Here is a 27831-nt window from a genome sequence, read left to right as displayed (position 1 = left end):
AAAGGCAGCAGTCCCGAGTTTTTCTCCAGCTGCCAAGTAACACAGCTCCGGGCCATCGGAAGCTGGTAAGACCTGGTGGTTTACACAGAAGCAGACTCTGATTTACCTCCGATGCAACTTGCTGACTAGTAAGTGTGACGCCAGGCCCTTCGGAAACAGGCTCAGCTGCTGGAAAGGACGCTTCCGCCATCTGGTGATCAAAATGTGACAGTGACTTTTGGGGAAGCTGCTTGTCATCCCCAGCAAAGACCGCGGTTAGTCACCTGCCTTTTTGCTTGGTGTCTCTGGCAACTTGTGGCTTAATTCACCGTCATCAGATTAATTCCATAACAGGGTCTGGATGTGTAAACAAAACGCAGGTTTTGTTTAGCTTTTGGAGAAGTCCTTCCGTGCTGTGGCTCCCCACATCTGCTGGTGGTGGAAAGCGTGCTCCTTTGAGGGTCTTAGGAATCTCATCATTGGGGGTAATTACTCAGCATTTCCAAATCTCCCCCCTTGGAAGAAGTCTCTCACCTTCTTTTCGTCTCCACTAAATGGTTCTGGGAGCTCATGTAGCCCCACGACAGGGGGAAGGGGTGTTGTGCTGCCTCCTGGGTCTGTGGCTGTGGGCTTCCTTTCTGCTCCCTGCCGCTGCCCCAGCCCCGAGCTCTCAGGATCCCTGCTAGGTTGTCTGGCTGTAAAGCTCCTCCCTGTCCTTATGGCCGTTCCGCTTCTCTACCTGTCCCGTCCTCCTCACCTTCCTTAACCGTCTTCCCTCTTTTTCCAACTAGAAACCACAGCTTCGCCTCAGAATTTCTTACGATGCACCTGCAATTCTCAGCGTCTGTGACTTTCTTCCCTTCTGTTAGTTTCTTTTTTACTTATTTATGCCTCAGCTCCCAAGCCAGATGGAGCACTGAGGCGAGCTGTAGATTTTTTCATATCTGTCCTCGACATGCAGGATTCCACAGGGCAGGGGGCCGGTGGGGTTGCACAGAGGTTGGAGCGGGCGATGGGACCCAGGGAGGCCAGTCCTGGTGTCGCTGTCCCAGGACCTGTGTGTCCATCATCCAGTCTGCAGGATGCACGAGTCCAGACCTTGTATCTTCCATATTCAGATTTGAAAAGAAGTTTGTGCATCGCCTGAGTAACAGAATCTGAACCCCCAGCTGCTCAGTACAAATTTGAGCTCTTTAAAGGCAAACCTGGCAAAGAGGACAGTTAGAAAATCTGTAGCAGGAAGCACATGTGACATCTGTCCACTGGGCTCGGGACTCGACTCCTGCAGAATCTGGAGGCTCTGCTGTGTGATCACAGGCATGCAGCAAGGTCCTCAGATCCCATACATGCTTTTGACATTCTCAGGTCCCTTCTGCGAAGTTGCTGCCTCAGTGTTCACATTGCGCTGGCGACTGAACCTTCTCTTCCATGTGTCCTCCAAATCCCCATCCCTCTTAGTGGAAAGATTTGTCCTCCTTCCCTCGTCCCCAGATGTGGGTGTCTGATCCTGGCGCAGCTTGTGGGGTGCTGAGCCAATTCCTACTGCAGCAAAGCTGTAAATTTTATTTTTTATTTTTTATTTTTTTCATCATGTGCCATGCAAGTTCATTTCAGCTCTTCCCAGTTGTCTCTTTCTTGACTCCGTCAATATCTAATGAGCCTGGATATTTGCACGGGGACAGTCACTGTAACAATCCCATACGTGACGGACACATGGCCCTAGTATTGAGGGGTCCTGAAAGGAGCTGCTGGCCCACTTGCAGCCTGGGATCCGGGCTCTCGGTGCCGAGGACTTGATGCTCTAAGCCCAGTGCACCCGGGAAAATTCAAGAGATTTGGAAGGAAGGGAAGCACGGGGAAAGAGGAAGGGAGAAGGAAGCCCAGAATTCAGCGTCCTTTGTTTTCATGTGAATCTTACTTCGTGTCATTGCAGTGTCCCAACAGTTTGGGGATTACTAGTGGGACACCTCTGCTGATGGGTGAAACAGAAATAGGGAGAAGATTTTATCCAACGGTGAGGGTTTTCACTGTGAAGGTTCTACACTACTAGCTCCTCTTCTCTTTCTTCTCTGTGTGGAAATTAAACCCATCTATGAAAACCCTACAATTGTTCGGGAATGTTCTGCCTTCCACTTGTCTGTCCCTACAGAAGCATCTGCACCCAGCCTGGAATTGTCTCCTGGCCACGAGGAGCACATGCATTTCGTGGCACAGGGCTTTCATGGCATTTCCTCCAGCAATCCCAGCAGAAAGTTCCAGATCCCAGTATAGCAGAGGTTGCCATGCAGGCAACGTGGGATTCAGGGGATGCACGGCATTGTCTGCCCCCTCCCCCTGCCAGGGGCCCTTTGTGGCAGCATAGAACAGGAGGGCGAGTTTAAGTGGATTTGAGGAGAGCAGATGCGTCTTCTGGTGCGTGATGTGAACCTGATCTGTAGGAAGGATGGAGCGAGCTTGTGCCTTCCAGAGTGGAAAGAGATTTGGGCCACGGACAAGACCAGGATTCCCTATTCAACACGCTTTCTGCAATATTTCAGAGCCTGGTACTTCTCGTGGTGATAATGATTATAATCACAGTTGTGAAATCATACAAGGCAGCGTTTCCTACCATCGGTGCCTCACTGCACCTGAGTTCATTAACGTAAAATATAGGTGATAAATGGGAAGCCGCTTATGTAATCCTCACTGAGACGTGTCCCACTCAACCTCTGTCCCCCTCCCGTAGAGATCTTCAATCTGGACGTATGGGGCACTGGATTTCAGCAATATCCATTTAAGCAGGCGTCATTTCACATTTGAGAATCGTCCCAGTAAATGACGGTTCCTGTTCCTACTTCTTTGTTAGGAAATAGACGCAATCTTTACTTTATGGTCCTTATAGCCAACACACATGTGATGGAGATATGCGAATAATTATCGAGCATTATGAGGGTCTAATTACGAGCTGCCCTCAAGGTAATAGCACTGGAGCTTCCGTGATGCGTTGTGTTTACGGTGGCTTCACCGAGCACGTGCTCGAAGGGTTGGTCCTTCACTGCACTGCCTCAGGTTGGAGGGGAACCTTCTCAGATGCACATTGAAGATGACCACAGTAAGGCAGGCCAGCGGCCTCCGCCTGGACCCTGGATCTGAGGCTGGGCCTGGGGTGCTTGGCCTGCTGGCAGTCCTGCTCACCAGCCCAGCTCCCGCCCGTGCTCTTACCTTCCAGAAACATGGCGGAAGCGGTATTTGTCAGTCTGGTTTCAGGACAGGGGTGACTGCACGAATCCACAGACCTTGTCTCGCTTCCGGTTCCTATTCTCTTTCCCCAACACAAGTCCTGTCTCCTCCCGGCACGCGGTGGAGTGGGGGGGTTCCTTGAGAATGGGGACTTTTCCTAACATGCTGAGCTGTTCTTCTAGGCTGTGTGTTTAAATTCTGTCTATGCAGAACCGGGGTTTGTACCCAGAGGATTGCAGAGAAGGGTGTTCCCGTCAGAAGGCGTGCCATCCAGGATGTAGGCTGTGACCTGCTAAGGAGAGGGGCTGCTGTTTCAGAACGAGGTGACCCCTGCTGAAATGTCTTTGGGGGACTGAACAGCGTGGGAAGCAGAGAAAGGATGGCCTCGTCTGACTGCCGGAATGCAGCTGGCAAGTTCACCTTGCTGGTCACAGGCGCAGTGATGCACGGGCATGGTCAAGTTTAGCTTCCATGGCAGGATGGAGAAGATGGGGACGGCGGGAAGCCATCTGGTGCTCGTGCTGGTGCGTGAGGACTCTGCAGCTTTGGGGCAGCTCCGACCTGGTGGCTACAGTCAGAATTTCCTCATGGGCCATCCAAACCTCCACCAGAGTCCGGCTGCTGGAGTCAGCTGCCTGCCCCTGCTGCCGCGTGTGGGGGGGCGGGGGGGCAGGGACTCCATCCATACGTGGCTTAATGAAATGAGCCAGAAAGAGGGTTATGGGCACCCGGAATGCCAGATGCACCCCATGACTGCTGACCCAACCTCTGCGTTGAGGCCACAGCCCATGCTGGATCCTGGGCTGCGGCTTCCTGTCTTCTGGGAAGCCCTCGCATCCCCATCTCAGTCACGGGAGGGCCCCGGCAACTGCCTTGTAGAGGAGTCAGCTCTACGAGGTCTGTCTGCGACAGACCCAGGGACAGCGCTTGCATGGGAGTCGGGGGTGCAGGGGTGGGGTGGGACTGGCAGCAGGGAGAACAGCCGTCCCGAGTGCAGCGGAGTGCTGTCACACCTCCCTTTGAGATGCTGTCACACCTCTCCTTTGTGACATGGTGACGCTGAGCTCACGTGGCTGTGACTTCCTGGTCCAGCCACTGAGTTCACCTAGGCATTTGGAGTGGTGGCAGTGGAGTGGTTTGCACTTTAGTGAACTTTCCTGCTCCGTATGAGGCACTGATGGGAAATAAGGTGATGGACTTAGTGAGGGGAGGAGCCTGTTATAACTGTGCTTTCTGAGCGGAGAGCCGGGTGAAGCCTGACCCTTGGTGATCAGAACTAGACATGCACAAACTAGACATGCACAGAACTCAGCTGGAGTTCTCTGGGGTTGGATTGCACTCTTCCCCCGTGCCCTGGGACCTTGCTGCCAATGGGAGACTGCCATCCTGGGCAGGCAGTTCCGGGAACCGTGGTCAGATGGGGAGCTCTGACTCAGGGCAGGCAGGAAACCTATGAACAGGGTGTGGGGGCCTTTGCCCAGATGGGACTGCAGTGGCCACGGTGTTCTCTGAGCGGTGGGGCAGGGCTTGGCCACTTTGCTCTGTGTGGGACTCAGCAGAGCTAGAGCTCTTTGACGAGGGACAGGAGCCTGGTGTGGGGTGTGGTGAGGATAGGCAGAGCAGGTGACAGGAGGTGAGGCCTGAGTGTGACACTCTTGCTTGTGGTGGTCCCACTTCTGAGCCTCAACTTATATATACATTTTTAGATTGTTTGATTGATTAATTGGAGAGTGAGAGAACGGGCAAGCAGGGGTAGAGGGAGAGAGCGAATCCCAAATAGACTCCGTGCTGAGCACGGAGCCCTACCTGAGACTCCATCCCAGGACCCTGAGATCATGACCTGAGCTGAAACCAAGAGCCTGACGTTTAACTCTCTGAGCCACCCAGGTCTCCCTCAAACTTCTGTTTTTGAGACATGAACCTATCTCCAAAGAGCTGAATCAGGGTTTCTCAGTGTTCTATGATAGCAAAGTTCCCAGCAGAACTTTTGGTCAAGTTGCAGAATCTTTCCAAAGGGAGCAGTCAGGGCCATGGGCATGCACCGTCCGTGCCTCACTCTGTGCGTGGACACAGGGAGGTCGTGGAGCCGGGAGCAGGAGGGAGTGTTTGGTTCTGGGCTGTCTGGCCCAGGATGCGCTCCCTCATGTGGGGAGCTGCAGGGTGAGGCCGCCTCCAGTCCTGTATCCTAGTGTCTGCCGTCTTTGGGACCCACGTCTGCTCCTTTGTGGTTTTTCCTGGAGCTCCCCTCCGGGACAGCCCGGAAACCTGGTCTCCCCTTCCGTCAAATTCCCAAAGCAGAACGGAGCATTTTCCTGCATCCCCACAGTGCAGGCAGCGTGAGGGTGGTGTCAGGCTGTGCCCCTTTCTGGAGGACAGACCCCAGTGATTGTTGACCTTTTTGTTCCTTTCGGACTACCCTGCCCTCCAGATGGAACTGTCCTCACCTCTTCTGGGGCCGGGGGCCTGGCTCCGCACCGTGCAGCCTGCCCTGTCTGTGCTGTGTGGCTTCGGTCCAACACTTCACACTGAAGGCTCGGACACGCAATGAACTGTGTCTCTTGCGACTCAAGGTCTCTCCTGTTAAAACTCCAGATCCTTTTCTTTCCTGCTCACTAAGGCAACACAGCCTTGACAGAAGGATGCTACAGGCTGACAAAGGAGTTAGTGTGGGCAGAAAGAAAAGAGAGCAGCAAAGAACAAAGTTTGTGACAGCATCATGAGCGCCTCACGTTGGCCACCGTGTTCCTGGAAATCGTGCCTTGTGTTGTTGCAAGACTGGCAGCAGCTTCTAAGGCTGTCCTGCACACCAGCTCAGAGCATTACCCTGGGCTGCTCTGAAGTCTCACAGATGCATACTCACTCACTCTACAGGCTCGTGTGCACACACACACAGTCCACACACCCATACACACACACTCTGAGAAACCCCACACTCACAATACACGCACACACTCTTAACATAGTTACACACTCACACACATACACAGGCTCACATACAGTCACACACATGCACTCACAGTCACACGTACACACACATACAAGCACACAGTGATTCATTCTCACACACTCACACATACACCTAGTCACAAACTCACACACTGACACACACAGTCACAAATACACACACACACACAGTTACAAACTGATGTTCACATACTGACACACTCACACCCACACACACTCCAACAACTCACACATATACCCATGTAGCCACTCACACACCTACACTCACAAACTCACACACATACACATGCACACACGCACTCACACTCACACAGATAAGCCTCAGCCCTTGCTCCCAGGCAGACTGACTGAGGGCTAGAGCTGGACAAAAGACCAGGTTTTCATAAAAAATGAGCTTCTATTTCATGAAATAACCAGGGTATTTGGTAGAGATTTGGGACTTAAATTTGGCTAGACGAAGGAGGTGTCCGTGAGTGTTATTTGTGTTCTCTCCCTTTCAAGTGCTGGTTAGTCAGGGTGTGCTGTGCAGAGCAGAGCACCCAGGACCCCCTAGTCCAGGACGCTCTGCCTGACACCCACCCCCACTATCTTTCAAAGCGTCTATTTCCACATGGTGGCTCCTGCTTCTGATTGCTGGGTCCCCATGTGCCGTTTCTGCTTTGTCCTGGGTCAGCCTCATGAACAGTCACTCTAGTGGTGATTTCCAGGGGGAAAAAAATCATCTACATCACAGCCTGCGTGTGGCTGTGACCGATCGAGTTGGTGTCAATGCAACCCTTCTAGGAATGCCGTCATGCTTGATGGGAATGATCCGAGAGGTAGAATCTGGGCCAGCTGCCGGGCTGCAGCACAGAGAAGGCCCCCGCTCACTCAGTGGTGGAGGGAGGGCCCCCTGGAGGCAGTGGGGGAGAAAAGGAAGACCTGCCTGGCTCTGGAATCAGGCCCCTTGGCAAGCTGCCTGCCCCCGAGTCTGCTTCTGCAGCAGCACACTGGGCGAGGGTTCGGTTGACTGCTGCTGTGAGTGCTCCCTGAGGTCGCCTTCAGCCATCTCTTGGCTAGGTACCTCCTTCCTTCACCCGGTCCCATCCCCCTCTGCTATCTGCTCTGCTCCCGTGTGGCGGTGTCCCCAACTAGCTGGGTGGCCCTGGCAGAGCTGTGCAAAAGGGGCTTTCGGAGGGAAACCCGCTTTGCTCCAGCACCCTGGCTCCGCACTTTGCAAACCATGGGGCTGCATCGTGTTTGACACTCCTAAGACACTAGGGTGTCTTCACAGAAGATCCTGGGATTGGAGGGGCGGCGGGGAGGAAAACCTGAGTTTGTCCGGGGAGGATGGCGGGAGGTCTGAGCCTGACCGTGGGCTTGTGTTGCAGGTGTCTCCGTGTGAACGGTGCCGCTGCGAAGCCAACGGGGAGGTGCTGTGCACCGTGTCCGCGTGTCCTCAGACGGAGTGTGTGGACCCCGTGTACGAGCCTGACCAGTGCTGCCCCATCTGCAAAAACGGTACGTGAGGCAAACGTCGAGCACGGGGCGGCCTCCCCCACGCCCCCAGGGGGTTCACCCCAAGTTCGCGGTCTGTTTCGTGGAGGATGAAAGATGTGTGCCTGTGGGTTCGAACACCTGTCTTCACACCCTCATGTGCACACCACGTGGCTGCAGGGCCCTGGGGCGCACTCGGGAGCCCTTCTGCATGGAGGTGTGGTATCAGTCCCCGTGTTCCACAGACTGAGTCAAGAAGCGCTTTGGGGAGAAATTTCCATTTCCAGAGCGAGGAGAGTCACTTATTTTAATTTAACTCTGTTTGTTCTTGCAAAGCAGTTTCTCTCTTTTCAAGACAAATCAAACATGCTGGTTGGGCTCATTTACTTTTCATTACTAAGTGAATTAAACTTGGGACGTAATTGAATATTTTTCATAAGTAAATTAGGCAGGAAGAGCACCCCCTCTCCAGTGAGAGCCGGTGTTAGATCAAAAGCCTCATCTGGTTTATGGAAAAGAAATGGCAGTATGTCCTTGATCATAATTTATAAAGGGAGAGCGTTTCCTCATCCTGAATAATGAGAATGACTTTGTACCTTAAAGTACTGAGTGCCGTCCTGGGCATCACGTTTTAAGAGGGTATATGACAAGAGTGCGTTCCCAGGGACAGTGGGCTTCGCCGTGATGGCTCTCGAGGGAGGCTTGATGAGGCCGTTGGGTTGGAAGCGAGCTGGCTCTGGATTCACCTCTTCAAGAGCTTGAGTCCCTTCCCTGCAAGAGGGATGGGGGAGGGGAATGTCTGCGTGGCCACAGTACATGGTGCTAGGATTCAAGGCCAAAGCCACAAATTGGCTCAGAAAGATGGGAGCTTATCCCTGACCTGAGAACTCCGGAGAAGGAGATGGTCCACTGGTCACCGCGGCATTGCTGGACCATGCAGGAGGCCCTGAGATGTGGGCTTTGTAGGTGGCAGATGGTGACACAGAGGCTATTGTTAGAGTCTGGGGGGATTTGGAGTTTCCGCAATCAAACTTTTGTGGGCCGTGGGGTGCCAAGGATGCCCTGCCTGCCCGAGGTACAGGCAGACACCAGATTTCACCACGACCGTAAATAAACAGAAGAGGGAATGTCACTAACTTTCCAACGTAAGTTTCCAGTGGAAGTGGAAGAAGGAAGGTCCCCGAAGAGCAAGCTCACCGCAGCTGGGGAGGGGGGAAGGTCACTCTATGAGGCTTGGCTCGTGCAGTCTTCTGCACGAGAGTGGACCATGTCAGAGCTGTCGGGGAGTGCATCTGCTGTGGGGTGGGCTGTTCCGTGTGCACCCATCGTGAAGAATGGAAACCACGAGGCATGATTCCATGAGACTGAGATGGAGAGAGTTTCTGAGCAGACTTCACAAATAAGGTTTCTCCACCAGCTATGGGGTGGGAAGGACATCAGTTTGCCTTTCTTTGTGGGTGTCAGTTAGGACTGGCAGAATGGAGTTGGGCTGGGGAAGGGAGGGAAGGTAGAGAGGCCAGCAGCCCTTGGAGGCGTGTGTAGTGCTGCGAGCCTGCTGAGGAACTGGTGAGCTTGTGGCATCCCTCAGGAAATCAGGGAGGTTCCTATCCAGGTAGCAGTACCTGCCAGTGGGCAGGGGAGTGCACTGCACAAGAAACCTCTCATGGAGTCAGGCTATTCAGTAGAAGGCTCAAATGTGAGGTGCTCACATATTTGGTTATGTTAAATATCCAAGATACAGTGTATTTTTTCTTAAGAAGCATGGTAAGAAACAATGTTTTGGCATTTGATAGGGTGTCTTTGTATATTTCCAAAAGTTGGAAAGATGTGGTTTCAGTCTCTGAGGAAGTGCTAGTCCTTGAAACTGTATAGCTTCCAAACCCACAGAAAAGTTGAAATCCTTGTACAATGAACAAGTGTAGACCTTCCACTGCATTTACCTAGCGCAAATGTTTTGCCATTTTCGCTGTTATCTCTTTTGGTCTCTGTCTTTGTCCCCACTTCCCCCCATCTCTGTATATAACCCAATGCCATCAGCACATTTCTTTCTTTGTTCGTTCCCATCATAGAAGCTGGAGACCTTCTATTTATACCAACGCCAGCATGAAGCCTACTGAATAGAGTTCAAGACTTTTTTTTGCAGTTCTGTTTGCTCTTAGGATTTATCCCAGTTAGGGTAGAGAATCGGTGAACTATGATTAGAAAGTATCTGGATTAATTTCTTTTTTTTTTTTTTTTCATCCCCAGGACATTGATTTCATCACTGAAAGTTTATACCCCTTTCTCCCATACCCCAGCCCCTCCCTTGTGGCAGTCACCTGTTTGTTCTTGAATTAACTCTTTATTGGTGTGCATATGCTAAAAGTTTAAGGATTCTTACTTTGAGAGATAGCACAGGCTGGAATAGAGCAGGATTTGGGGGATGGCATATTAGAGATTCTTAGAAGGAGCATAAATATATATTTTTTAAAAAAAACCAGATTCAAGAAGGATTACAGATTCAAGAAGGATTTGTATTAAAAGGTTTTGATCCAATTATGTCAAAACATCAACAACTTCTTATTTTCAGGAGTGCCAAGGAGAAAGAAGTTTAAATGAGCCTAATCATATACCATATTCACCAGATGGAATGGCTTTCTGCGGCCTGTAGTATTCTCACCTTGACAGGGTCAATGGTGTTTTGAATTCTTACCAAAAGATTCGTTTGAAAATGAGAAGAATTTCTATGGAATGTGAATGCTCTATAGTAATTAACTGAGATTAGCAAATAATTTATAGTAGTCTATCTCTGCTCCCCGCATGCACAAAACAATGGTGTCATAAGAAAATACTACTAGTGGGCTCACAGACTGTAGACATCAAAACCAGTGCCTTACCCAAAATTAGATGCCAGGATAGAAGTTGCTTGGATGCAGTATGAAGATTCTGAGTCCCAATCTTGTGAGACAGGCCTTTACTCTGCATACTCTAATGTCTTCCCCTGTAGCACTGAATGCCTCCTCCTTCTGACAGAGGGAAAATTTCGGCTCTGTAGCAAGCTGCCGAAGTCACTCATGTCAGAGGAGCAAGAATGCAAGGGATACAAATAAAAGATCACAAACCAAGTACGACTTAGTATTTCCACTTTGATGACTGGTATAGATGAGTCTGCCAAGGATTTTCTTTCCATAAGATGGCTTGTGTGGCACTGGGGTTTTTTTGTTGTTGTTTTTTTGTTTTGGGGGGTGTTTTGTTTTGTTTTGTTTTGTTTTTCCCCAGTGATACAAACAGCAAATGTTATTTGTATGGACTTTCAAGATTTCAGGTTTGCTCTGGCGACAGGGGCATCTCAGAGGTGAGTTTCACAGCACTCATGCCACGGAAGCCCCTTGGTCTCAGAGCACCTATGATGGCAGAGGTGAAGCTGCTCTGCTCTGCACATGCACACGCTCTTCCTTCATGCATAGGAACAGGCACGACCTTAACTCTGAGCCTTGCTCTGATTCTCTGAAGGGGAATAGCCCAAGGTGGTAGGAGGTAGTTCGAGAGCACTAAAGTCCTGAGTTAAGAGACTGTGCATCTCACGACAGTATCATGCTCACTAATGATACTGTTGACCCTTGAACAACATGGGTTTGGGTCCACTTATATGCAGGGGTTTTTTTCCCCAATAAGTACAGGATAGTTCTATAAATGTAGTTTTGCTTCCTCATGAGTTTCTTAACATTTTCTCTGCTCTAGCTTACTTTCTTGTAAGAATACAGAATATAACACATACAGCATACAAAATATGTGTTAATCAATTCTTTGTGTTATTGTTAAGGTTTCTGGTTAACTGTAGGCTGTGAATTAAGTTAAGTTTTGGGGGAGTCAAAAGTTATACACAGACTTTTGCCTGCACAGAGGTCAGTTCCCTAAACCCCCACATTGTCCCAGGGTCGATTAGCTATTTGAACTGTATTTCTCCAAGAAAATAAATATGGCTTTTTGGAGAAGAAAATGAAAATTTTCATAAAATTTGTAAGAAAAATACTGAGACTTCAAATTACTAGAAGCACTTTCATGAAAAATATGAGAAACATTGACTAAGAATTAGAGTTTCTTTTTTTCCCCCATGTATCTCAAAGAGTAGGATAAAATAATTAAACTGCATGTAGTGAGTTGGGAAGAACTGAATGGTGTGTGTTTGCATGTGAGAGAGAGAGAGAGAGAGAGAGATTCATATCAGGAATCCTTTTCACGAGGAACAACCTACTCTCATTGGCCTCACCATCGAATCTTTCCAAAATCTTTACCACAGACATAAAACCAATCTTTTGGAAATGCTTGGTTGCTATTTAGAAATGACGTGAATTTTGTCTATTAAAAATATCAAGGAAACTATAAGTATCAGAATTAATCCTTGATACAGAATTGTTGTACAGGTCAATATGTAAAAATCAGTCATGTTTCTATATACCAGCAACCAATAGAAATGAATTGAAAAATAATCTTTCATATAATATATAAATATATAAAATATATGCATTATTATACACACACACAGTGGAATATTATTCATCCATCAAAAAGAATGAAATCTTGCCATTTGCAATGACGTGAAACTAGTGGGTATTATGCTAAATGAAATAAGTCAATCAGAGAAAGACAATTATCACATGATTTCACTCTTACGTGGAATTTAAGAAACAAAACAGAGGATCATAGGGGAAGGGAGGGAAAAATAAAACAAGATGAAATCAGAGAGGAAGACAAACCACAAGAGACTCTTTTTTTTTCTTAATAAAAATTGTTATTTATTTATTTGTTTATTTGTCAGAGAGACAGACAGAGAGAGAAAGAGCACAAGCAGCAGGCAGAGGGAGAATTAGGCTCCCTGATGAGCAAGGAGCCTGATGTGGGACCTGACCCAGGACCCTGGGATCATGACCTCAGCTGAAGGCAGGCAGTCAACCAGCCACTCAGATGTCCCAATAGACTCTTAATCATAGGATACAAACTGAGGATTGCTGGAGGGGAAGGAAGGTTGTGGGATAGGGTAACTGGGTGATGGACATTAAGGAAGGCATGTGATATAATGAGGACTGGGTGTTATATAAGACTGATGAATCACTGAACTCAACCTCTGAAACCAATAATATATGCTATGTTAATTAATTGAATTTAAATTAGAAAATAAATAGGACCAATTTCATTTTTCTGCATGTGGCTGTCCAATTTTCCCAGCATCATTTATTGAAAAGGCTGTCTTTTTTCCATTGGACATTCTTTCCTGCTTTGTCAAAGATGAGTTGACCATAGAGTTGAGGGTCTATTTCTGGGCTCTCTATTCTGTTCCATTGATCTATGTGTCTGTTTTTGTGCCAGTACCATGCTGTCTTGATGATGACAGCTTTGTAATAGAGCTTGAAGTCCGGGATTGTGATGCCACCAACGTTGGCTTTCTTTTTCAATATCCCTTTGGCTATTCGAGGTCTTTTCTGGTTCCATATAAATTTTAGCATTATTTGTTCCATTTCTTTGAAAAAGATGGATGGTACTTTGATAGGAATTGCATTAAATGTGTAGATTGCTTTAGGTAGCATAGACATTTTCACAATATTTATTCTTCCAATCCAGGAGCATGGAACATTTTTCCATTTCTTTGTGTCTTCCTCAATTTCTTTCATGAGTACTTTATAGTTTTCTGAGTATAGATTCTGTGTCTCTTTGGTTAGGCTTATTCCTAGGTATCTTATGGTTTTGGATGCAATTGTAAATGGGATTGACTCCTTAATATCTCTTTCTTCTGTCTTGCTGTTGGTGTAGAGAAATGCAACTGGTTTCTGTGCATTGATTTTATATCCTGACACTTTACTGAATTGCTGTATAAGTTCTAGCAGTTTTGGAGTGGAGTCTTTTGGGTTTTCCACATATAGTATCATATCATCTGCGAAGAGTGATAATTTGACTTCTTCTTTGCCGATTTGGATGCCTTTAATTTCCTTTTGTTGTCTGATTGCTGAGGCTAGGACCTCTAGTACGATGTTGAATAGCAGTGGTGATATTGGACCATTTCCTTACACCACACGCGAAAATAGACTCAAAATGGATGAAGGACCTCAATGTACGAAAGGAATCCATCAAAATCCTTGAGGAGAACACGGGCAGCAACCTCTTCGACCTCTGCCGCAGCAACATCTTCCTAGGAACAACGCAAAAGGCAAGGGAAGCAAGGGAAAAAATGAACTACTGGGATTTCATCAAGATCAAAAGCTTTTGCACAGCAAAGGAAACAGTTAACAAAATCAAAAGACAACTAACAGAATGGGAGAAGACATTTGCAAACGACATATCAGATAAAGGACTAGTGTCCAGAATCTATAAAGAACTTAGCAAACTCAACACCCAAAGAACAAATAATCCAATCAAGAAATGGGCAGAGGACATGAACAGACATTTCTGCAAAGAAGACATCCAGATGGCCAACAGACACATGAAAAAGTGCTCCATATCACTCGGCATCAGGGAAATACAAATCAAAACCACAATGAGATATCACCTCACACCAGTCAGAATGGCTAAAATCAACAAGTCAGGAAATGACAGATGCTGGCGAGGATGCGGAGAAAGGGGAACCCTCCTACACTGTTGGTGGGAATGCAAGCTGGTGCAGCCACTCTGGAAAACAGCATGGAGGTTCCTCAAAATGTTGAAAATAGAACTGCCCTATGACCCAGCAATTGCACTATTGGGTATTTACCCTAAAGATACAAATGTAGTGATCCAAAGGGGCACGTGCACCCGAATGTTTATAGCAGCAATGTCCACAATAGCCAAACTATGGAAAGAACCTAGATGTCCATCAACAGATGAATGGATCAAGAAGATGTGGTATATATACACAATGGAATACTATGCAGCCATCAAAAGAAATGAAATCTTGCCATTTGCAACAACATGGATGGAACTAGAGTGTATCATGCTTAGCGAAATAAGTCAAGCAGAGAAAGACAACTATCATATGATCTCCCTGATATGAGGAAGTGGTGATGCAACATGGAGGCTTAAGTGGGTAGAAGAAGAATAAATGAAACAAGATGGGATTGGGAGGGAGACAAACCATAAGTGACTCTTAATCTCACAAAACAAACTGAGGGTTGCCGGGGGGAGGGGGTTTGGGAGAAGGGGGTGGGATTATGGACATTGGGGAGGGTATGTGATTTGGTGAGTGCTGTGAAGTGTGTAAACCTGGTGATTCACAGACCTGTACCCCTGGGGATAAAAATATATGTTTATAAAAAATAAAAAATTTAAAAAAAAAAAAGAAAAAGAAAATAAATAGGAGAAACAAAAGATAAAAATATAAAATTAATCTTTCAAATAACATCATACATATTAAATACTTAGAAGTAAATCTAACAAAATTTTGCAAGATTACCACAGTTAAAAATCTTAAATTTATTGAGAGAAATTAAAGAAGTCCTAAGTAAATGGAATGATATAATATGTTCATTAAGTGGAAGACTCAATAATGTGAAAAATGTCTATCTGCCTCAAAGGAAGCTCTTGTTTCAGCACAATTCCAGTTTAAAAAAAAAAAAGCAAAAACAAGACAACAGAAATGATGCTGTGTATGTGTGTACATGTGTGGCTATTACCAAACTGATTCTAAAATCCACATGGAAATATAAAAGTTAAAAGACTAGCCAATGAAATGCTGAAGGAGAGCAACAAAGCTGAAAAATGTGCACTACAGAAGTAACTCACGTATTGTGGTATTGTCTCAAAGATAAAAATACTAACAATTGGGAGAAGAAAAGAATCAGAAAAGACACAGACATAAAGATCACTAGATGTGTGATTAAGCTGGCACCACAGTACACTGGGGTAGGAGGATCTTTTCAATTAATGGTGCTAGGTTTATACAAGACATAAGTACCAGGTCTTCTACTTCACACTGTATGAAAAAATCAATTTCAGATAGTATTTAAATATGAAAGTTAAACTAATAATGATTTTAGTAGAAAACATAGGAGACCACTGTTATGATTTTGAGTAGGCAAAGATTAATTTAAAAGGACACTGAAAACATTAATCATATTGAAAGGAATTAATAAAATTGGACTTTGTTAAAATTAGGAACCCTTGGGGTACCTGAGTGGCTCAGTGGGTAAAGTCTCTGCCTTTGGCTCAGGTCATAATCTCAGGGTCCTGAAATCAAGCCCTGCCTAAGGCTCTCTGCTCAGTAGGGAGCCTGCTTCCTCCTCTCTCTGCCTGCCTCTCTGCCTACTTATGATCTCTCTCTCTGTGTCAAATAAATAAATAAAAGTTTTTTTTAAAAAAAATTAGAACCTCTATTCATCAACAACACTTATTAAGCCAGGGCAAAGCAACCCAAATATAGAGGGGAAAAATGCAACACATAAATCTGATAAATGATTGAACAACTCCAACACATAAAGACAAAGCTGAGAGATAAAAAAGAAAGAAAACCATAATGGGGACTCCCACCTCTCTTTGGACCTCAGTGTCCTTTTCCTCCTTCCACTGATCAGAGAGACATATCTTCTCAGTGAGTGTTGGGTACTGCCACTCCCCACAACTTCCATAATATTACGGTTTTGTAACAGGACCTATTCTTGGTGCAAAGACATGAGAGAAAGAAAATTGGATTTCCTGTTTTTGTGAAATTAAATTAGAATTACTCTATAGTAGATTGTGATAAATTGAGATGCATATTTTAATTCTTAGAAGAGTAATTAAAATCAACATGAGAATTAAACATGACACACTAAAAATATTTATCTAACATAATAAAGGTAGTCAGGGATGAACAGAAGATTAAAATCCAGGAAGCTTACAGAAAATAAATAAAAATGCATATGCACTTAACACAGCCCCAAAACACATAAGGTAAAAATGGATACAATTCAAAGAAGAAATAGAAACTTTAAATAATTGTAGTTAGAAATTGCAAAAAAACAATGCAGCAATCATAGAAAAACTAGATAGAAAATAAGCAAGGATATAGAAGACTTGAATGACAGTCAAATAACTTGACCTGACATATGTACAGAAAATAATACCCAACCACTGGAGAATTCTTTACAAGTGGAGATGGACATCTCTAGGGCAGACCATTTGTCAGGACATAAAATAAGTCTTAAAATATTAATATAAAGGTTGATCACATAAAGTATGTTCTTTGAGTACAACACCATTAAATAAGCACTGTAAACAAAAAATTTATGATACTTAACAAAAACTTACTATATGTCCACAAGTTTGAGAACATATGTCCACATAAAGATGTGTATGTAAATGTTCACAGCAGTATTATCCTTAATAACAAAAAAAAAAAAAAAGAAAAGAAAAGAAAATGGAAATAGTCCAAATGTACATTAACTGGTAAATGGATAAACATGTGGTAAAACCACATGATATTATATAATTTACCAATAAAAAATGAACAATGATATGTGCTAGAAAGGATCAAACCTCAGACAAATCATTCCATATCACAAAAGATGGCCTGCTGTATGATTCCATTTTTTGAAAGCTCTAGAGTAGGCAGATATACATAGGGAGAAACCCCTCACTGATGGCCTAGCCCTGGGGTCAGAGAGGGATTCTTTGCAAATGGCCATGAGGGGATTTATTCAAGTGATGGAATATTTTTAAGTCGGTTGTTATGATACCTACAAAATTAAATAAATTTACTAAAATTACTAAATTGTGTACTTATAATAGGTGAGTTTTATGGTATTTAAAATATACCTCAATGCTGCTAGAAGTATTGACAACCTCTTAAAAAGATGGACAAAGTTGGGGTACATGGGTGGCTCAGTCATTTAAGCATGTGCCTTCGGCTCAGGTCATGATCTTGGGGTCCTGGGATGGAGCCCCACATCAGGCTCTCTGCTCAGTGGGGAGTCTGCTTCTCCCTCTGCCTGTGCTGCTCCCCCTGTTGTGCCTTCATTGTCTTTCTCTCTCTCTCTTTCTCTCAAATAAATAGATGAAATCTTAAAAAAAAAAAAAAAAGACAATGTAATTTTTGTAATTTGCCTTACTCACTCCTAAGGCTGGTATGAATACATTTCCTTCCGTCTTTCCTCAGAGACTGTCTTTTCAGATCCTGGTCTGGTGCCTTTGATAACTATGAAATGTTCTCATTAGGTCTCTTGAAGCTGAGACCTTTCTAAGCATGTACCGTTATTGACCTTCAGGAGCTGGGAGGCTGTCAAGAAAGACAGACATACACACTCAACCAGGTGGATGGCTCCTCATAGACTTCCGTGCTGTAGATACCCTGTACCTGGAACAGAAGTCAGCTCCCCACACAACACCTGTCTAGTTATTCTTCAGTTGCTCTGTGGATACCTCTGCCTCCTTCAATGGCGCCCTTGTAGTCATTCTAGACTCTTCCTTTCTATGATTCAACTTCCTACATCCTAGGGCTGCAAATGCAGGGAGAATGAGGGTCACTAGGTGCCTGCAGGTCTCAGGTGGGAGCCCAGACTCCAGGATGCACCTTTCACCCAGATAAACCCTGGTAAGCATCAGAATAGCTTCCAGGACTTAGGAAAAACAAACCTTCTGGGCATCACTGCTGAAGTTCCTAATCTGGAAGGTTTGGCCTAGGGCCTGAGAATTTGCATTTTTTTTAAAAGTAAGCTTTATGCCCAACATGGGACTTGAACCCCACCCATTGATCAAGAGTTGCATGCTTCTGTTTCTGTTGCTGCTGGTGCAGGGACTGCCCCTGCAGAACCAATGATTTCAGGCTTGTGTCTTCTCACTCTGTCGTCTTGGTCAAGTGTAAGAAGAGAAGTTGCGAGGCTTTTGACATACAGGAGGTCATTCAGAGCTTGGGATGCACTTCCAAATGCCTTATTTTGTACTTGGTGTTCCTCTAGAGATTTTAGAGTTTAGAGAAATAAGTACCATGTAATAATATTTTAAAAATGGAAATATCAGGGCAGAAAGAAAATGACTTGCCTGGCCAGTCAAAAACGTTGCTCAGGATTTATGCTCTCCATCACCCTACACATCGGCTAGGACAGGCGAGCAGCAGATTTGACTGTAAGCTTCCTAGAAGACAAAGCAGTTTTGCTTTTCAGCAGACATGTCTTCCTAGTGAAGTGTTTGCCTAGGAACAATAACATAAATGATGTTTTTTACAATTGTAAAAGTTTTAGGGACGCCTGGCTGGCTCAGTTGGAAGAGCATGTGACTCTTGATCTCAGTGTTGTGGGTTCAAACTCCATGTTGGATGTAGAGATTATTTTTTTAAGTCTTCTTTCTCATGTGTCTTCTGTTATACTTACATTTTGGTGTTGTGGGAACAGTGATGCAGACGGCATCCCATTAATGCTCATAAAGCCCGGTGAGCATCAGTCACTTGTTCTTTCTTTTTAAAGATTGTATTTACTTATTTTAGAGAGAGAGAAAAAGAGTGTGAGTTGGGGGAGGGGCAGAGAGAGAGAAGGAATCTCAAGCAGACTCCTCCCGGTGCACAAGTTGCTGACACAGGATTTGCTTCCATGACCCTGAGACCATGACCTGAACCAAAACCAAGAGTCGAACGCTTAACCAACTGAGTCACCCGGGCTCCCTTAATCATTTGTTCTTTAGAGAAGGTCTCAAATTTCCCCTGGTGTTCCTCCTCCCTCTCCTGAGAGTCCCTCACTCTGGGTTAGAGGTTGCTCAATCCAGGCTTAGATCCTCAGGGTCATCTGAGAAGCTCGGACGGCTCCCAGGTCTTCTCCTTTCTGATAACTTAGCCAAAGAGGAAGAATGGGTAGAGTGTGAAATCCTAAATCCAGAAGCTTCATTTGTTTTCATCTCCTCCTGAAATCTCTGCATTAGCCACTCTTCTTTGGAAATTTGTCAGTAGTTCTAAAGGACACTTTTGTGTGCAAACATTTGGGACAGAATCCTTTTTGTTGAGATGAATAAATCGAGACCCATACTGCCCCAAAGCGGTGGCAAGCGGATAATGATGGAGAACCGCTTTCCTGAGTTAAACCTCTAGACAGAAGCTGTATGACTGTGGCTTTTTTGTTTTGTTTTGTTTTTAATGTTTCCTAAAGTCAGACTGCATTTGGCCACGAATTTCAGGCAGGCAGGGACTCTGGTCACAAACTAGTGTCCACCAGGCTTGACCATTTCCATTTTACCCGGTACATTCGATCTTGCTGAGGGCCAGACCTGGAACCCCTCTTTCTTCTCCCCTCTTTGTGAAGACCCATATTCAACTGTCCTCACCTGGGAAACCTTCTCTAGCCTATTTCTTAAGGCAAGTTTGTGGCCCTGTTGATTCTTCTCCAAAGCAAGAGCCCTAATCACTTTGTATTCTGATGCAGGAACTGGGGAGACACCATAATGAAACATGGTCTTTTGTTGACCATTGGGGTCTTTTTTTTTTTCTTTCTTAAGATTATTGGAGAGTAGTGTGTGAGTGCACACATGTGTGCTCATACATTTGTGTGGGCACATGTGTTTTAGAAAACATTGAGGCACATCTTCCTTATTTAACTGCAGAGACAAAGATGAGTCAAGTGATGGTGCCCGGCCTTAGTGAGCTCATAGTCTCGGGGGTGGAGGGGAGAGTAGTCCTGTAAATAACTTGTGTCTGCTACTTTGCTGGAATTTATGATGACAGCAGTGAGGGACATAGGGGGGAAATCCTGAGTAAGATGGCAGTAAACATTACCATGTGTATGGCCTGTATTTGTTTTCGAATCTTGTCCTTTGGATGCAATCCCAGCAGTGAGATGATTAGGTCAAAGGGTGAGAACATTTTTATGATTCAGATACATAACTTCATGTGGTTTTGCAGAATGGTTCATGCATTTATAAAGCTTCTGGTTTCATGATAACCTTGCTAAATTTTTTGTTATTTTAATTTATAGAATATGTTGCTTATTTGTATTAAGGACCTAGACTCTAAAATATTTCATGGCATTCGCCACCCCCTCTGCTGCCATAACGTATTCTACTCTGCTGCCTTCTTAACAAAATAACTTTGAGTAATATCCCATTGTGTATATGGACCTCATCTTTATCCATGCATCTGTTGAAGGGCATCTTGGCTCTCTCCATAATTTGGTTATTGTGGCCATTGCTGTTATGAACATTGGGGTACAGATGGCCCTTCTTTTCACTGCATCTGTATCTTTGGGGTAAATACCCAGTAGTGCAATTTCTGGGTCATAGGGTAGCTCTATTTTTAATTTTTTGAGGAACCTCCTTACTGTTTTCCTAAGTGGCTGCACCAGCTTGCATTCCCACCAACAGTGTAGGAGGGTTCCCTTTCTCTGCATCTTCACCAACACCTGTCATTTCCTGACTTGTTAATCTTTGCCATTCTGACTGGTGTGAGGTGGTATCTCAGTGTGAGTGCATACCCAACTTCTGTATCAACATGGACGGTACTGGAGGACATTATGCTGAGTGAAGTAAGTCAAGCAGAGAGATCCAATTATCATATGGCTTCACTTACTTGTAGAGCATATAGAATAGTACGGAGGACATGGGGAGATGGAGAGGAGAGGGGAGTTGGGGAAATCGGAGGGGGAGATGAACCATGAGAGACTGTGGACTCTGAGAAACAAACTGAGGGGTTTGGAGGGGAAGGGGGTAGGGGGATGGGTGAGCCTGGTGGTGGGTATTGAGGAGGGCTCGTATTTCAGGGAGCACTGGGTTTTTTTTTATACGTAAACAATGAATCAGGGTGCCTAGGTGGCTCAGTTGGTTGGGTGACTGTCTTCTGCTCAGGTCATGATCCAGGAGTCCCAGGATCGGGTCCCGCCTGGAGCTCCTAGCTCCACGGGGCGTCTGCTTCTCCCTTTGACCTTCACCCCTCTCATGCTCTCTCCCACTTTCTCTCTCTCAAATGGATAAGTAAAATCTTTAAAAAGGAAAAAAAAATAAACAATGAATCATGGAACATTGCATCCAAAACTAATGATGTATTTTATGGTGACTAACATAACACAATAAAAAAAAAGTCACTAAAAACATAAATAACTTTGAGCAGGACTTCAAGAGTCCTTGGTGTCTGGAAGTCATTGCTGTGCAAACAAATTCTTGCAGTGCCCTGTAATACAACGAGGTATGTAATACAGCGAGGAATTTAATCAAGTAACCTGATTTCTCCGTATCCTTTCTGTATCTATAGAGTGGATATCCAGCTTCAGCTGTGGCTGCCTTGAAACAGCAAAGCCACAGGGTGGGTTTACAAGTGTTTCATTCATTCAGATATTGGCTGAGCCTCGCTTCCTGCTATAGGAGATACATTGGCAAAAGGGAAGGATTCTAGAAACACAGGTCCTGTGAGGGAACTGGGACCCACCCCTGACCCCTGTTCCTCCGAAACCGAGAAGCACATGGGAGAGGAGGAGGGAGCAGCCCCAAGGGCTCTGGAAGCAGGAGGAGCCAGGAGGGTGGCCCTGGGTGGGGCATGCACAGGAGTGAAGGGGCTGGGAGAGTCCCACAAGCCTGGAGGTAGGAGGGAGTGGGCTCCTGCGAGGGTGGGCACACACAAACTCACCAAGGACCTTTATGCCACATAAGAGGTCTGATTCAATCCCAAGGCAGTGAGGCACCCCACAAGGGCTTTAGGACGGAAGCGGCACAAATGTATCTGACCTGCAGTGGTCACTCTGGGTGTGGGCTCAGATCCCGCGGAAGAGCAGGCTGTAGGCTCTGTTGGAAGACAACGCCTCTGTGGATACCCTTGTGCGGTGTTTTGCGCGGTCGAGTTAGACTAAATTCCTTGTAGGAGTAGCGTGGAAAGCCCCGGCTCTGGAGCCCAGCGGATGTGACTTTCTGGCCGAGTCCCTGTCACCTTGCTCCGTGTCCTTCTTCCGCTTCTTCACCTGCAGACGAGCACCGTCCATGCGCACCCAGCAGGCTTGGTGAGAGGGTCAAACACACCAACTCCTTCTGTCCGATCAGGACGCAACGACCATTTCCTCCCTCCTTTGTCCTCCTAGGGCTCCGTCCACCTGGGCTCCTTAAAACTAACCTGGCCCCAGATTTTCTTGTGAGGAGCCCCTGAATTGGTACCGTGGATGCTGTGGCAGTTGGCCCAGCCTTAGGCAGACGAAGGTTGCAAAAGAGCTTGTGTTTCCCTTTGTCCTCCAGAAGATTACCCATTCATAGACTTTGGCCATTATTCATCTGGTAAAAGCCGCTTGGTCATTAATACAGTGGCCAAAAAATACCCCCACCCTGTGTCCTTAGCCAAAGGGAAATCAATTGTCACGGTAGACAATAAAGCTATTCATCCTGAGGCAGGCAGATATCTTTGCCACATCCAACAGCATGATCAATGGCGCCATTACCAGAGCAAACTCGAACTGCATCCAAAATGCTTAAACGGGCTGCATTTGGGTAGAAATGGGCTGACAGTGTGAAGACAAGTAGCCCCGTGCACGGCTTCCCCAATTCGTCTCCGTCTGCAGGAGAATAAGCCAATGAATATTCTTAGAGAGGGCTTTCAGGGATGCACCAGGGAATATAAAATCCCGTCTCTGTTGATCGGAAGACACATTCCACTCTTACGCCGACAGAAAACTCACACCTTTTATTTGTCTTGCGGGAAGATAAACTTCAGGTATAAAAGAGCCCATTACCCCAGGAGGGATCCATAAACCACGGGTTCTGAAAATTGTATCTCATCTTTTCTAAAACAAATGCCTTCGCTTAAGAGCGGTTTCAATTTGGTAACCCTGACAGCTGTGCACTGAATTCATCCTTAATCACACATTTGCTGAGTGTCTTTTCAAAGCCCATCAGCCAACAGCGAGAACAGTATTATCCTATGGGAGGAAAACATCACCAATTCTTTAATGAGAAGCCGTCACATTTCATAGAATTGCGGGACCCTGAAAAGAGGGTCTCTATTTTAACCTATGTTCTAACTCGATTCTGGTAACGAAGGGAGACAGAAGCAGTTGTTGGAACAAATCTGGTCACACGAGGTGGGAGTGAGTACATCTTGGGCTTCACCCCCAAGAGCCCCAAATGCTGGTGCGTCTGCACTCAGGTCACTGTGGAGACAAAGGCTAAGTGGGTGGCCATGGAAAAGCACATGGGAGATGCCTTTGACCGTCAGGAAAATCCCTCGAAGGTGTTCAGAGGCTGTGAAGCCCAGTTCAGAGACTAACCGGGCCAGAGGATTTGTAGGACCCTTCAGGGCTAAAACGTTATTCCTCTTTGGCTCTAACACATAAGCATCTCCAGCATCATTAGTCAGCAATGCACTCTGAGTGCCCAGTAAGAGCAGTGTTCCTTTCTCTGGTAAATTCATGCATTTTCTTGTCTTTCCTCATCTTCCTTTTGTCAGTAAGTCATTTTGTAAAGGAACACGATAATCGCTGAAAACAAGATACGCACTTATTTTTTGAAGACCCACAGAGAGCAGGGCGTGTGTCGCCTCCCAGTCTTGTAGAGGAGATGCACAGAGATGCCAGGCAGGGCTGCTGGCTCCTGTTCCATCCACCCCTGCCGCCCACCTGAGAGAGACCAGCTTGGTGGCAGTGACCATGCCATGCTTCTGGAAGCCCCAGGAGGAATTTGTGTCTCTTTAGCTCTCATGAATACTTTACTGACCATCTACCCCATGGCTTCTCTGGGCTCTGAACTATCTTAAGTGCCGGAAACATCTCTCACGCAATCGCTTCAAACCCCAGACTCCACGAAATGATCACGAAGGCAGGCTGACGTTCATTATCTCTAGAGAGCAGCCTCAGAATAATGAAGACGCTGGGACTGTTCCCTCCAGGCCCCGTGAGTAATGAAAAGCCTGAAGATTTTATAAGCAGGCGACAATAAAAAGATACTTGTTTTAAGGAAATCCATTTTTGTCTAGTCTAGCCTTACCTTAGAAGAACTTTGTAGAGATTATAATGTATTTTAAAAATAATGATTACAACAAAATCCAGTGTCGCCAAAAGGGGGTCTTTTACCCACATTTTGTTCACAGATTCTGATCAGTGTGACCAATTTTGCTTTTGTCTTGTGGTTCTGAAGGAATGGAAATATGTTCCCAGGCATATGCTGGGAATACAAGTAAGGTGCACCCCACCGAAACTGCCTCTTCCTATCACTAAAACAGGTAATGCCTTTACAGCTTCTAACCACACTGGTAGAAATCGATCATTTGAAATGCCTGAAGAGTTGAAAAGGGACAGTCACACCCCAGAGAAGCCGTGCAAGCCTAAGCTTGTAAGTATATGGGGAGTCTGGCACTCCCGGGGACCCCGAGGAAAAGGTCTTCATGCACAGAAATGAGCAGCCGTCCCACAGCCAGAGCTGCACTCTGCAACCCTCTGTTTTGTAACTAAACATTTTATTAGCAATGAGCTAAAAAAAGGGGGGGAAGGGGAGAAAAAAAAAGGAAGGGGTAAAATTAGGAGGAAAGTGAGCATTTACATTTTTTAAAGATTTTTTTATTTACATGAGAGAGAAAGAGAGAGCACGGCGGGGGGTGGGGGTGGGGAAGCTGCCCATTGAACTAGGAACCCAGTGCAGGATTTGATCTCAGGACCCTGGATTCATGACCTGAGCCAAAGTCAGACACTTAACCAACTGAGCCACTTGGATGGCCCGAAAGTGAACATTTAGCAAACAGTGTTGACTTTCCATTTCTCGAGGTTCTTGGTGGTGAACTCGTAATTTATAAACTTTGTCTAGTCACTGATGAGGTCACAGTGAATTCTCTGAACAGATACAGATAAATTGGAAACATGAATCTGCTTAAGACACATTGCTCTCAGGGGCTCCTGGGTGGCTCAGTGGGTTAGGTATTCACTCTTCATTTCAGCTCAGGTCCTAATCTCCTGGGTGGTGAGACTGAGCCTAACATCCAGCTTCCCCCTCTGTGGGAATCTGTCTGGATGTGGACTCCCTCTGTCCCACTTGTGCTGTCTCTGTCTCTGCCTCTCTCAAATAAATTTTGAAACATTAAAAATTAAATTTAAAAAATAAAGAAATATGGCTTCCAGCTCAAAAGTTAGTAGTAATTTTAAGAAGACTGTCTAAAGACAATGATTTAAGATGATTTAAGACAATGATTTAATGGTGACAAAGGCATACTTACCTGTTCATCTCTAAACCATGAACTCTCACGGAGAGCCACTTACTGCAGACTAATGTCACTCATTTTCAGCTGCATGTTTTTTTTGTTTTTGTACAAAAGCTAAAACAACAGCTGTTAAAAATGGTTTCTCCAATAGCAGAAGAAAAATGCAGCAAAAAAAAAAAATGTCCATTTTCTATCAGTTTCTCCTAAGATTAAGATAGAAAATCAATTCAGTTATTTTCAAAACCAAAGTCAGTTTTGTTTGGTTTTGTTGTTGAAATTCAATTCCTGGAATCAAAGCAAAACTTTTGGAAATTAATCCTATCAAAGGTAAAACATCTAAAGCAATCACTAATCCTATTTTAGACGTGTTTTAATAAGTTCAAGGTTGAAAGTAAAATTATTGTTTGAGTGCTATTATGAATACATTTTTGGCAGAACAGAGTATCATTGTGAAAACATGATCGCGGGCGCCTGGGTGGCTGAGTCGTTTAAGCATCTGGCTCTTGATTTCAGCTCAGGTCATGATCTCTGGGTCGTGAAGCCTGCTTAAGATTCTCTTTCCCTCTACCTCTGCTCCTATACCCTCTGTCCCCCACCCCTACCTAACCTGCTCTCTCATTCTGTCTCTCCTCAAAAAAACAAAATAACACAAAACAAAACAAAAACACCATGATCTTGCTAACCTCATAAACCGGTACAGTAGAAATACATTTGAAGTTGAATGTGGCGTGCATGGTATTTGTAATGGCGTCCAAGCAAACTGTGGTATCCTAGAAATAGATACGGAAGCTATAATTGTCAAGATTTTAAAATAATCTAAGCATATTATTTTGTGAAGAAAAAAATCTCTTGGGCAGATTTGTGGGTGCCACTTTCACCAGTTGGGTTCTCTTCAGAAACGGGTGAACTTGGAAGATTTGTCGAGTTGACCTTGAGTGCATAACAGTGTTTTTTGGCATTTTTTGTTTTAAACATAAAGTCATTGTCTACATTTTGGCTGTGTATTTCTTTCAAAATCAGTTGGGAGTCTTTAGTCACAGTATTCCACAAATAGAAAAAAGACTTCAGCTTTTGAAGTTTTACAGAGGAATGGTTGAGAGAACCAAACTGGTCAGCCAGACAGTAGGTAGATGGCTCTGGATAGAAAGAGTGGGGCCACCCCTGTGTGTGATTTAATCCTCAGATCATTGTGTGTGGGGACATATCAGTGTGTGGGAAGAGTGTTTTGATTGAGCTCATGTAAAATTGGATCCCTAGATACTGTGTAATGAAATGACACAAAGTTGAGAAACCCTGTGATTTTTCTAACATTTGAATTCAATGAACACACAAAAAAAATCATAAACAGGGACAAAATATTTGTTGTGTTGAGTCTTAAAATGTATTTAATAAGGAAAGTCACTCTATAGTGCTGTATAGGACCTATGAAAATATTTGGCATATCCATGAAAACCATGATTAGAAATGAGGATTTTTTCCATTTCACAAATTTTCTCTTAGTTTGCCAGGTGGTAGCTCAGCACCGATAGAGAGAGAATTTTCCCAATTAAAAATATACTCTCAGAGAAGTCAATTCAATATGTTAATCATTACAAATTTATAAGCTATAATGGTAACTTGAAAAAAATTCCAGGAAATTTTTTGGAAACATTTAAAATAGTAAGACTATAAAAAAATTTCTCTCAAAAATGGGATTGTATGGTTAAGACACTGAAAATGAAGTTTGTTATTAACTCTACAAAAGATAATTATTCCTAGTGTAGGGAGGAAATAGTTTTCCTTGGCCCCTTTAGAGTTCCTGCCTGGATCTGAAAAGAAGATTGACAGAGATCAACAAGAGAAAACAAGGACACAAACTTTATTAAATGTTTACACATTTATGGGAGTCTTCACAAGGGAATGAAGAGCCGAAGAATGACCAGAGCAGGCAGCTCTTTGACCTTTCAGACAAACAATACCTTTGTGGAGATTTGCCAAGTGCATTTGGTTGTGGGGTCGGTGGTGAAGGGTACAGGGGTGGGGCTCCTGTCTGGCTCATTCACAGAAGGATGGGACTCTTGCTTTCAGGGTCATGAGTTCAAGACTGGAGCAGGAAGACCCTCAGGCAGCAGATTTTTTTTTTCTTTTAAGATTTTGTT

At 45.0% G+C, this 27831-nt stretch overlaps 1 protein-coding gene across 2 annotated transcripts in view; it reads left to right on the top strand.

Moving 5' to 3' along the window:
• Nucleotides 1–27831, top strand: part of VWC2 (von Willebrand factor C domain containing 2) — a 101423-nt gene that overhangs the window by 13345 nt on the left and 60247 nt on the right. For both annotated transcript variants that reach the window (XR_009352754.1, XM_059170640.1), the window contains exon 2: nucleotides 7533–7662. Coding sequence is in view for 1 of the 2 variants with exons in the window: in XM_059170640.1 (XP_059026623.1) it covers nucleotides 7533–7662 (130 nt within the window). In the remaining variant the exon portion in view is untranslated. The remainder of the gene's footprint in view (nucleotides 1–7532; nucleotides 7663–27831) is intronic.

This window comes from Mustela lutreola, chromosome 4, assembly GCF_030435805.1.
Source record: "Mustela lutreola isolate mMusLut2 chromosome 4, mMusLut2.pri, whole genome shotgun sequence".
NCBI classification, from domain to species: Eukaryota; Metazoa; Chordata; class Mammalia; order Carnivora; family Mustelidae; genus Mustela; species Mustela lutreola.
The sequence above is the reverse complement of the archived record's forward strand: the minus strand, read 5'-3'. Positions and strand labels throughout refer to the sequence as shown.